This window comes from Gallinula chloropus (genome assembly GCF_964237585.1).
Source record: "Gallinula chloropus genome assembly, chromosome: 1".
NCBI lineage: Eukaryota > Metazoa > Chordata > Aves > Gruiformes > Rallidae > Gallinula > Gallinula chloropus.
In genome coordinates, this window is record NC_140085.1 from 130530630 (window position 1) to 130543225 (window position 12596).

At 37.6% G+C, this 12596-nt stretch overlaps 1 protein-coding gene across 1 annotated transcript in view; it reads left to right on the forward strand.

The window, feature by feature from the left end:
* ADGRG2 (adhesion G protein-coupled receptor G2) overlaps positions 1 to 12596 on the forward strand; it is a gene marked incomplete at its 3' end in the record, with an annotated part of 53370 nt that overhangs the window by 14880 nt on the left and 25894 nt on the right. Inside the window, 5 exon segments of the mRNA XM_084268408.1 lie at positions 7493 to 7548; positions 8870 to 8894; positions 10381 to 10425; positions 10534 to 10566; positions 11469 to 11510. Of these exon segments, the coding sequence (XP_084124534.1) occupies positions 7493 to 7548; positions 8870 to 8894; positions 10381 to 10425; positions 10534 to 10566; positions 11469 to 11510 (201 nt within the window).

A 12596-nucleotide genomic window follows, 5' to 3' on the forward strand; every position in this document is an offset into this window, starting at 1 on the left:
AGTGAGATAAATCGTGGTCAGAGTGGAGCATTACCTTTCACTGAAGCATAGAAAGGATAACCTTGTTTTCAGTTCCAGCACTTTCTGTCCTGAATATAGAGCATCCTTGAACATCACAGGGCATCTTGTTAGGCGATGCCTGACTCCAGCCCCAGCTGATTAATGATTTTAGAATTAGTGTTGTAGGAGCTTCTGGAATCCTTTGTCTATCTGCAAGAGCTCTCTAGTGAGTGTGTAAGCTGCATGGTTCCCAAAGCTCTGTTACTTCACCAAATTGGACGTTAATTGTGCCAACAACATTTGCTTCAGTACAGAGGTCATCTCTACTGCTTGTTTAAAGTTATTACCTCTAGATAACCTATATGGAAGAATAAGACCTTCTCGAAAAATGGTTCACTGAGATTTTTAACAGGCTATTTGCCTGTTTTATTTGCCTGTTTACAGAAATAGATGAGTTTTGGCTGGTTGTCCTTCCCATCCAAGTCTGCCAGTAAAAGGTGTATATTTAGCAAATACCAGTCCAGCAAATAAACAGAACCAAAACATTGACAGCAGGAGCGTGTAATAGTCAGCGTCAGGCAATTTTAATTGTTGGTGCTACTAGTCTTACAATCTGGTTTCTTTGTACACCTGTGTAAAAATTATCTGATTTTGGGGGCTTCTCTTTTTTTTTTTTTTTTTTTAGAAAAAAGGACTTTGAGTAGTAAGTTTTCAGTAAGTTCTGATTTTACATCTACAAAGAGCACAATCTGCAAAGGGCTAAAGCTTGGGAAAGGGCTGTGTTTCCTGTGTAGACACAAAAAGTGAAAAGTGGTTCATTACAGTCATCACTGCGACAGAGGACAAGTTTCAGAATTCTTTTTATGACCAGGTCGTTATTTTGTGCCTGCATAAAATAACAGTTCCTGAATTGTTCAGTGAAAGGTTACCATGACTTCTGTGATTTATCCTTTGTTTAAGCACTCAAAATCTCTATGCAGTGTAAGCCTTTATCTAATTGGTGTCTCTTAGGCAGTGATGCACTAAGTCCAGATTTCCTTAATGTCACATTATTAGCTTATGTTTCCTTGCCTCCTTTCCTCACCACCTTTTTTGTTGACTCTTCAGATACGTTTTTCATAATCTGAAAAAATATTATTAAAATAAATGATAAACCCAAGACAAAAAGTATTTAATTTTTTCTTAATGATGTGAGGTCCAATAAGGACCAGAAACCTGATTCTGGTAAGATTTCCACACCTGTGTAGCACTTAGAGGCATGCTGAACTTTAACGAAGTAGTTCGCCCCCTAGAAGTGGATGGGTTTACCTTTGCAGTAGCTACATACCTTACGCACCTGAAGATTTGCAAGAAAGGACATATCTGACTGCGTTGCAGTTTGTGATGAGGGCTGATCATATTTCTTAGATTAGCAAAATTTTAGATCTGAGTTAGATGCAACTCTGGCTTCTTCCAGTCATAGTCTTCTGTTTGTCCTCTGCTTGGCGTAGCCATTGCATCTGAGCAGGTGTAAATACTGTGGGTAGGGCCAAAAGGGGCAGGAGGACCCACGTGTCGTGCGTCACTAACCCTCCACTTACATTCCTCATGTTACTTTGGTAATTCCCCTTTTGCTGAGAATAAGTAGCATAACAGCTGTGATTTGGAGAAAGAGTGTCTCAGATTGCATGTATCTCACTTTAAAGATCATCTCCTGGTATTTAAAAATATGTAAGTGAAGAAAGATGTGCTCACTGTTCCAAATGCCAGCTTTGTAAAGTTTCTTTATCTTGTTACTTGATGAATGATTCCTATTTAGCTACATACTTTAATGTGGACAATATGGATAATATCACTATTGTCTCTGCATAATCCAAGAAAAAAGGGCACTAAATAATACAGACTTATAAGTGATTTAAGAGAATACAAAACCACAAGAAAATAGGTGAGTTTAAAATGCTAAATACTTGAAACTTTAGTCACTTATGAGCACCAGTTTATCAGTTGTCATTTTTACTTGGGATATTTACAAGTTGCCTCTAATAATAACTTGACAATGGAAGAAATGAACTGTTTAAACATTAATCATATTGGTTACACATTAAACAGTAACATTCTTAATCTAAATATAAACGTCCAAACTGTTACACTGTGTATTTATTTAAGGAGCACAGAGATGATGGGATATCTTTTACAAATTTCAGTGACTAAATAAGATTATTTCTGTCATTACTGTTAATAATGTCACTGGTAGTAAAACGCTGTCATTTGTGTTACCAGTGCCCTAACTTTTAGCAGGAATCCAGTGCCTGTTGCTTTTGGTTGCATTTTTTTTTTTTTTTTGCATACATACAATTCAGTGTTTATCTGGTGGCATTTTAGATTTTTGTAAACTCTCCTGTCCAACCTTCAAAATTAAGGTGTTGCCTCCTTTTTTCCATGTATCTTTTTCACTCCCAATATTGTTGAGTCTGCTAGTGGTATTGCTGGAAGAGGTTTCCAGGCTCATGAGAACAAAGCAGTTTAGTGCTGATGGGAGAAGAATGGGAACTGACCCAGTGCCCTGTGTGGCTCATTTGCCTTTGCATGTTCAAGGAAGAGGAAAACTTCAGTTTGAGCTGTTGTTCTAGTCTGCAGGTGTGGGCGATAAGAGCTATGATTTATGTTCCTGTAATCCCTTTCAAAGATTTCCTGAGCTGTGTGCACTTCTGATGACAGGATCAGCTTTCCTTGAAGGGAGGGTGGAGTCCCAAGGCTTTACCTCCTCAGACAGAATGTGGGTATGTCGCTGCCACTCCTCCACTCATCTAGTCTGCATCCCAGACTGATGGGTACATAACTTTGGGCCATATTGTTATGCTTACTGAGTAGATCAGGAAAGCTGACAAAATTATTTGCTCCAATACCATTTTGTTTCTAAAACTGTAAGGAGAGAATACTACAGAAACTTGTTGGAGTTCTTAAAGGAAGTAAATATGACAGGGAAAAAAGTTCCTAATACTGGAGTGCCTAATTGATGAATCATGCACCACTCTACTTTGTACCTATTAACAGAAGGCATGTTTGACCTTCCCTTGCTTTGCTCTCGTTGCCTCCCTCTTCTGTGATATCAAAGGAAGTCGCTTTTTGGAAATCAGCCTGCCAGTGAAAATGGGACTTCATTCCCCTCAGTAACTAATGTACAGATTTATGCAAACAACTTTACAGAAACAGATAAAAAAACTGTATAACCTAATTTCCTAAAACCCTATGTAAGATCAAAGTTGAGTTAAAAATATTGCACCTGAATTTTCTGTTAAGGACGCTAAAATAAACTGGCCAAAGTGGAAGAGCCTGGTAAGAACAAACACTTTCATAGTTTTCTTACATTTACTTTTGTCCAATAGCCAGTTGATAATTTATCTTTTCTTCCATGATGCCACCACTAAGAGCCAGAGCAGGCATGAGGTGCCCTGAGGGTCACCAAAACATAAAATTAAGGTTGAGCTTAGTTTTAACCTGTTAATTTACACAATGTTGCTATCTGCAGCCAGGTTCTAGCTGCTTCTCTGTCCTCCGCCCTGGAAAAGCTGAACTGCTGCTGGCAGAGTGGGTTGCTTGAAGACAGGTAAATCAGAAAGGGTGTTTCCTTTCCAAAAACTTCAAGAAAGGGTGTACTGATCATAAGTTTTATTGGAGGTAGGGAGAAGAAAAGGATATTTTTCATTCTTCTAGTCTGCGGTAGAACACGGTACACTGTTCATGCCTTAAGGGCTTTTTCTGTATCCTGTGTCTAAGTGAATGAAAGGTATGCTATGATTGGCAATGCCTGTAGGGACTAGACCCATCCATTGCATCTTGGCCACTGTGTTACAAAGGCTCCCTTCTCCATTTCTTTTCCTTTGGCTGAATTGATTTTTGAATTTCGCTTTGCTTTGTGGAACAGCTTCAGCAGGACAAGTGGAGACCGTCCCACCTTCAAAGAGCCAGTTAAGATCTGTCATGCTAAGGAATGTTGTAAACACAAGGCTATTCTGTAGAACAGGGCCGGGCAGTGGTCTTTCTCAGAGCCACATCAGTCTGCTGACCTAGCCTTAAGTACTGTTATATTTAGTCGCCTACCAGACTGGAGCTGCTAAAGTTACTCTGGTTCCCATTGACATATGAGAAATGAAGGTTGTGCCGGTGTAAATACTGTGTCCCAGATAAGCTTGTTGCAGCTGTGGTATGGAATCACGGCAAGAGTTGATGAACAGGTTTCATACCAATAGAACTGTCCCTCTCCCTGCACAGATGCGGATTCTCAAGCCTTGGCCTAGCTAGCTCTTCGTATTGGAACAGTACAAAGTGATCCGAAGACAGTAAGGGGCTTGCTGCTTTTGTTTCTAATGATGCATATTAGGAACAGAAGCTGGTACTTATCTCATTTAATGGGGCTTCCTTTCCCTTCAGAAAGAAAAAAACCCCAAAACTTCTGTGGGGATCTATTCTGTCTCACTAGCAGCAAAACCAGAGAATAATACTGAATAATGTTATTTGCCTATTCATTTGCTGTTTGGACCCTCCAAAACGTTCTCTATTAGGCAAAATGTAAGAAAGCATTACTTCAATATATAATATTTTGGTTTGGAATAGGGTATTAGGTATGTTGCTGTGATGATCCTAAGATAAAAGTGTGTTGCAAAGAAAATTGCATGGAGCAAATAAAATGAGGTTTCATATATGTAAGGATTTTCTTGCTCTTATCGATAGTAAACAATGTAAGGGAAATAAATTTGCTGTTAGCTTGTCACTAGCACATCTTGAGGTATTTTACTTTCCTGTTTACACATCAACTTTATGGATATTTTAGATTGAACTTTGATCTTTCTTCAAATAAACCCTATTCACTTTCTTCTCTAATTCTTAAACACAATAAAGGGCAAGGGTTGACAATGTAAGTGAAATCAAATAAAGTACAACAGCTTCTCCTTCCCTTTGCAAGGAGATTTGGGTCAAAGACTTGGTTTGTGAGCTTAATGCTGCACCTTGATTAGTTACAAGTCTCTTTCTCACTAGCAATTTGTAGCAACTGTAGGCATGTGAATATGGTGCTGTAAGATAAACCATGGTTAGATTTTTGTCCAGAAAAAAAGATACCCCTGAAGTCATGCATGCCATCATCACTTGCTGCATTTGCCACCTCTTTATTCATGGCTTGTGTTTAGCTTATTTTGCTCCCTGTACTGCTGGATTTGTTACTAAAAGCATTTGGCATTTTTAGAGTTCACTATCTTCTTACAAATGTACAGTACTAAACATGTTAGTGGAAAATTTTCTTACCTACCTCAGGATGCTAATTATATTCTCAAAAATTCACAAAGCGGGTTGAAGATACGGAGGATGGGAAATGCAGTTTGTCCACAGTGAGCACGTCTACATTGACTTCTCCCTCAAGAGTATGTGAGAAAGACCTTAAGGTCTTAGGTATGAAGAAAATCCTTTTATAGATGCCATAATACTTAATCACTATACAAAGTTAAAGTAACAAGACTTCTACCTAAGACCTCTAGAACACATAGCTTAGGGGATCATGCATTTTAACTGGACTTACCATATAATAATAATTCCTTAATTTTCCTGGAAATTAGCTGTAAAAACTAAGGTTATAGCCAAATTTTCATGATCTGTGGAGTTCCTACAGTTCTGGATGTTAAAAAGACCAATTTTATTTCTTTGGCCTCGATGTCCTTTCTGTACTGAGGGGCCCAAAACTGAACACAGTATTCAAAGTGCAGCCTCACCAGAGCTGAGCACAGGGGGATGATCACCTCCTTGGGCCTGTTGGCTACATGATGCAGGCCGGGATGCCATTGGCCTTGGCCACCTGGGCATACTGCTGGCTCATGTTCAGGTGAGTGTCAACCAACACCCCCAGATCCTCTTTGTCTGTAAATACGTGGCAGTGTAATATGGCAACACCTTGGTGATGAGGGATTGGTTTAATATCAAGGCACTGACTCTGGAGAAACTGTCCCACCAACTCTGGCAATTCAAAGAGAATTTCTTTTCCTTCACAGCACTGTGGGCCTGCATCTTGGCTGTGGCTAGACTGTCCCTTCAGGTTCAGGGACATGAAAAGAATATATCTTCCTTCCCCAACAGCCAGGGTCTCATCTATCAAGGTGCTGAAGTAGGTGACAGTGCCTTAGCTGTATGTCATGCTGTGTTGCCACTTGTTTCTCACGGACAGGATTGTATTTTGAGTGGTGGCGTAGGCTGTAGGGTACATTTCTAGCCACCTTCTAGTTGCCTTCACCACAGGAAGCACATAGGACTTGCCTTGGTGACAGGCTTGCAACAGTGGTCTGATGTAATCAACTTGCTAGGCCTCCTCATATTGATAGCCTAGCAGCCATCTTTCTATTCCAGAGAGACTTGATTCACTTGGTTCACTTGATTATGATGCATATTTCAGAGTCATTGGTAGCCTGTGCAGTAGTTTCAATTGTCAGATGTGCACCTTGATCAAGAGCCCACCTGTTGTTGCATCTCGTGCCTAGGGATATGTTTCATAGGCTCGCTGAGAAATAGCTCACCTTATCATTCCCAGTCCAGGTCCACCTGAGTCATTTCATTTCATAGCATTATAGAATTGTAGAATGGTTTGGTTTGGAACAGACCTTAAAGCACATCTAGTTCCAATCCTTCCCTAGACCAGGTTGTCTCAAGTCCCATCCAACCTGGCCTTGTTCTGTTCCAGGGAGCCCACATCTCTGAGTAACCTGTTCAGTGCCTTTCCACTGTCAGAGTGAGGAATTTCTTCCTAATGTCTACCCTAAATCCACCTTCTTTTAGTTTAAATCCATTACCCTGTCACTACACTCTGATATTTCTGGCAGCCTGATCCATTTCCTCATTATTTAGATGTTCTTCGGTGGTGCAGCTCTTAGGCATCTGATTGTCCACATGATGTGTGTGAGCATCATGATGTAGATGTACTCTCAAAGTATATCTTGTGATTTGAAAATTTGTGCAGAATAAAGCATCCCTGACTTACTCAACTCTCTTGGTCCCTGCTTCTTTTTTGCTTAATTTCTCTGTTTCTCTTTTTATAAATAAAATTTCACTTCTTGAATCATTCATCACCATTTCTTTTCCACATTTTGTCAAAAACAGTTGTGTGAAAACACAGTTGTGTGTACCTGTTACATTTTGGATTGCTGCTATTTGATCTGCTTACTAAAGTAAATGTGCTGAAAGGGTTTCTGAATACATTAGCATTGGAAGGGCAGTGGGAAACTCACAGCCTAACCTGTGACTTCCAGAAGTGTAAAACTGATAAATTGAATAAAAAACTGAACTCAAAAGAGTTCAACTTCCAGCTTTCAAAAATACTTGTCACATTTCTCAATAGTTGCAAAGTAGTTTTGTGAACCAGGTTGAATTGAGTAGCACATCTGAAATGGTTGTGTTTTAAAAAGTGTGTGTGTATATATGTGTACACAAACATATTTTAGGATCAGAATTTTTTACATATCTTCTTCCTTTGTAGTTGAAACTACTGCTACGTTGCCTGGAAGAAAACAGATAACAGGTATGTGGGGATTCTGTGCAATTTTTAACCCATTGTTCTTTGACAGAGCGTGTAGGAAGACTTGCTCTGTTGTTACTTTTTAATGTGTGGAGATACTTAAGAATATGCAACTATTTGCAAATTAACTATCCATATCATGCTTGTGCCTTTTTCATTGTGCACATTTCATTGTACAAATAGCATCAGTAACTTTGCAGAGAAGATTCAAATAGGGCACTGAGATTACTTCAATTCTCCTTTCATTGCAGAAATTATATTTAAATTTATCCTTTGGGAAGAAGCTATTGCTAGTTATCAGTAAGGCAAGTAAAATAGTCTGAGCAAAGAATCCTGTGAGGGATTAGCCTTTCAGAAACTCCTTTTTTACAATATTTAACAAAAAACCCCCTGATTTTCTGCAGATACGTTTAGTTTCTACCTTGTACAACAGTGGGAGAGGGTTTACAGTATAATTAATGTATTGTAAGTAATTGTTCTAAGATGAGTTTTGAGAGAAACATTGAAATGCCTTAAGTATATTTTATTAATTAGTATTTCATATCTGCAGCCAGCTTTTCTTCAGATTATATTTCTGTGGTACCTGTGACTTAACTTGTCTGTGACACTGTCAAAAGTCACTCAGGAAATGAAAGGGCTAACTCTGTAGTTGCTGTGTGACCCAGATATCAAATTTCATAATTTCTGTTTGATCAAAATACTGAGTGTAACAACATGAAAGATTCAGTAGCTAGTGTTTGCTATATAAATAGTTGGCTGGCTCCTATCAAGATCAGAGGTTCAAACTTGAAATGAATTAGCTTTATTAGCTTTTTGTAGTGCTGCTTTTTTGCAGGATAGAAAAGAAAACAGATATGTATGGGAGAGGTTTTAAATGGCAAGTCTCAGGCAATTCTACAAAGCTTGAGAAGAATTATTCATACCCAACTGCAGACATCTTGTTACATACACTTCATTCCCATTCCCAGGGTTAGCAAGACGCTCAGGGTAGGCTTTCAAGCTAGCATGGGAGATACCCCGGGCCAATGATTTTTGTTTTCCTAACATTTTACAAGGCAAACTGCCCGGTATTTATTTAAAAGAAATAACCTTCAGTCAAATTCTATTGCAATTCATTAAAATTGTATTTTTTTTTATCAGAGATTGTTACATCTGCCTTTTTTGACAACCTGGAAGTGTTGTGATAAGCAAGTGTTGCCCTCTTGTGGTGAATGCAGTAAACTTTTGATAATAATAAGCAAAATCTGCTCAAATTGATTATGTATGTGTCTGAAAATTCATTATGGTTCTTTTTTCACTCCTTTTATTTTTTCTGTCTGAAAAACTGCAAATTCAGGAGAATCATCTGCAACGACCATTTCTGGTAAGAAAATCAGGATTTTACTGCAAAGTTTGTTATTTCTTTATTTGCTTTTGTGTAAGGTAATGCAGAAGAGTTGTAAATGACTGTCAACAGTTAATGTTTTCATTGTTTATTTTGAAGAGAAAATGAATTTACTCATGCTACTATAAAAAGAAAAAGCTTACCTTTTAGGATCACTCATGGTTTGTGGCAATGATTCTTGGGGGTGAAGTAGGTGCAAGTTGCTTCATCAGGACCCTTTTGTCCAGTAACCTGTATGGTTTGCAGAGATGGCAGAGGAGCTCCCTTATATCTCCTCCCACTGTAGCAGATGGGCATATCATTTGAGGTAGAGCAATATGATAAATCACACACAGAGACACAAACACACCCCACACATACCCCTAAAAGCATTTTTAAGAAATGAAGAATGTAGACACACCGAAATAACTGAGTGGAAGCCAGCTGTTTTATTTCTTAATGTATACTGACATACTGTGATCTGGAGAAAAGAAATAATACAGATACAAGCACACATGATTTTGTTTTTTTACAGATACAGTTTCACTCTGGGGACGGTTCATCTTTAACAGCTACAGCCAGTGCAATATTTGTTGTAGTTTATATCAAGCCAAGTAATACAGATGAAGCCAGCACTTAGTTTTCACTCTGATTCCTCATATTTTGACTGCTTGTTAGTTGCCTTAGAGAATCAGTAATTTTCAGGTTTGTTACATAAGAACCAAATATGCTTAGTCTTTGCACTGAGTATAGAATTAAGAAGGCACTTCTGAAAAGACTCAAAATGGCTAGGCTAATTGAAATAAATACATTAGAAATAAAAACTCCCCTTTCCATGTAATTAATTAGTTTTTTCTTTTCTTGATATGGAACTATCCTTATGCAGAGCCACCAACTTTTCCTTATACTTAAGTTATTGCTTCTGCTAATAACAGTGATGTTTTTAGTAAAGAAGTTTGGAAAGCATAATGTTCTGCTATGAAATTGCATTGACCCATTTTTTAAAAGGCACTAAATTGTCATGTTGGAATGATATGAGGTGGTCCTCTAACCTCTTTGTATACCTGTGCTGATACCTAAAATATGCTTACTAAGCACATTTGCCCCAAGCAATCTTTAAATTTTCTTCTCTTGTCTTAATGTATTTTTTTTTCTTTCTTTTGATGTAACTGGAAAAAAAAAATCTTACATTCTCCTTTTTGTGTATGGTTACTGGCAAAAATAGCTTTTTGGAGAGACAGTGTGCTGAAGCCAGTGTGTTATCTCTGCTCCTGGGTATTGTGAACCTTATTTCAAATATTTATATTGAAATGATGTGATCATTCCTAACAAGCACTACATTTGTTCTCAAAATGGAACTTGGATAAGAAAAATGCAATTGTTTTTCACAGTTTTGCATGCCTGATATTTTTTTCTCAATATTTCATAGAAATAAAATTTTATATTGATACAGGTCTACTCATTTTCTCTTTTTTTTTTCTCCCAGAATCCTCTATTGTTACTTTTATCACCTATCCTATTAATACTTCAGGCAAGATATTATTAATGATTCTCTTATTTAGATTTAGTTAGATTTAGATTTTTTTTAGATTTTTTTTTATTTTTATGTTTTTTACTGTTATTTATTTTTCTTCTTCAGATATGACTTCAGAGGAGACCACACATACTCCAGGTAAGAGTTAGCATGAAGGGAGATCTTTGCTGCATTCATGAACGTTTGGGTTTCTTTGGGTTTTTTTATATATATAGCTGGGATTCATTTAGAGCAAATTCTTTTCTTACATGATCTTAAAGGTTGCATTTATCTCCAATCTGTGTTTTAAGTCTGTATGGGTTGGATCTTGAGGCATATTAAACTGACACTGGGCTGTTAACTTTTTTTATTCAAAATATTACATTGCTTACCAAAGCCCAAATTGGCCCTAGCTGTGTTCAGCAGGTATGGGGGGAGGGAGGGGGTTGTCGTATCTACAGATAGAATGTTTTCTATACTTTCTGATACTATTTAAAGTATTCAAAAGAACTAAAATGTACAAACCATTCCTTAAAGACACTTAAACAATAGATGTTCTTGCAATAAGTTGCCAAATAGGATCAGTAAAGACTCAATCAGAACTTGCTACCCCCTTTTTAGTTGGTATTTGCATTTGAAAACAAGGAATAGGTTCATCTCATATCAGTACAGATTCCCGCATGTCTGTACATGCTCCATGTCCTGCTGTTACTCACAGCTGGTGGAAAGGAAGATAATTTTTAGAGCATGATTCATGTAATGCTGAATGGAGAGTAGGTTAAATGGTGAACCACACCTCTTAAAAGCCCCACTTTCTCCTCTGAATAATAGGGAGCCTTAGAGTAACTGGGCTCACATGGGGACATAAACATTTGATTTAATGGATCTCACTCCAAATACTGCTTTTTCATTTCCTCTGCTTGGAAGTAACCTAATTCCCTTATAAATTGTCAGGTGTCTTCTGGGAAGACAGAGTCTACAGTAGAAATTAGAAAAGTTATTTTTGTGACATAGGCTTTTGAAGTTAAAATGTGAATTTTTTTTTTCTTTTTTTTAAACAGAAGATCTTAGCGTCACTGATTATTACTCCACCTTTACACCAGGTAGGATTCATATATCACAACTGATCTGTTTTCATGTTCCTCAAAACTTAAGTGCATGTGAGTTCAGGAAGTCTGCTCACAAATATTTTTAATAGGATCTTTTTTCCTTGGTATTGCAGTTTCTCATATTAGCAGTCAGTTTTACTTTGCATTGATGTCCCTCCTTGTAGGTCTAATTCTGTAACACTTACCTAGATGGCTGCATATCGAAGAGTTTGGTTACTTTGTAAGTCACAGTAGCAGGTTACCACAAAGATGTAAGAAAAACAATCTCAGGGACCATGTTTACTAAAAAACAATAAATAATCCAGGCATCATATTCTCAGGGCACATGCAGTCTATAGGAGTAGGCTGAATGTAATTATTTTATTGTCCATTTGGAGCTTAGTAGACCCATTAAAATGTATTGCACTGAATTAGTGTAAGTGGTAGATGAACAGGGTTGGAGTCCTACTGGCTGGTACAATGTGGCTGTGTGAATGTGGCCTGCAGGAAGTTTGCAGCTATGTTATCGATGAGCTTCGGGGACTGGAAGCACTAGTGATTTCTGAGAAGTCTTACCCTGCACACTGCTTATCTGTTTTGTGCATTTTGGTGGCATGCAGAGATCCTAAGCAAGACCAAGTTGAACTCTAATAAGTATTCTGTAAAAAAAGAAGAGCCTGATGTATATCTTTACTTTTGTGTCACTCCTAGATTTTGTGTTACATGTTCTATTAAATGTTGTTCTTTACTTAGCAATTTTGACAAATTCAGTTCTTTGTGAACATTATATTTTTTTAGGGTTTTTTTTAAATTTGCTGCTACCATTTTCATAACTATTTAACTGAAAACTGCCAGCACAAAAGGGAAGACAAATTTATTTGAATCTAAATTTCTGTATGAATTTTTTTTTTAATAATTTGAACATTGCCACCAGCTCACAGTCCATACCCTCTGATGGCTGTTTCTTGATGGTGATAAAATTGGTGAAGCAACAAGGTGTAACAAGCAAATTTTTGTACCACAGCAAAAGAAAAAAATAAAACTAACCCCCCCCTTCTCATTTGGTACTAGCTAATGATAGCAGGAGAGAAAATAGCACTT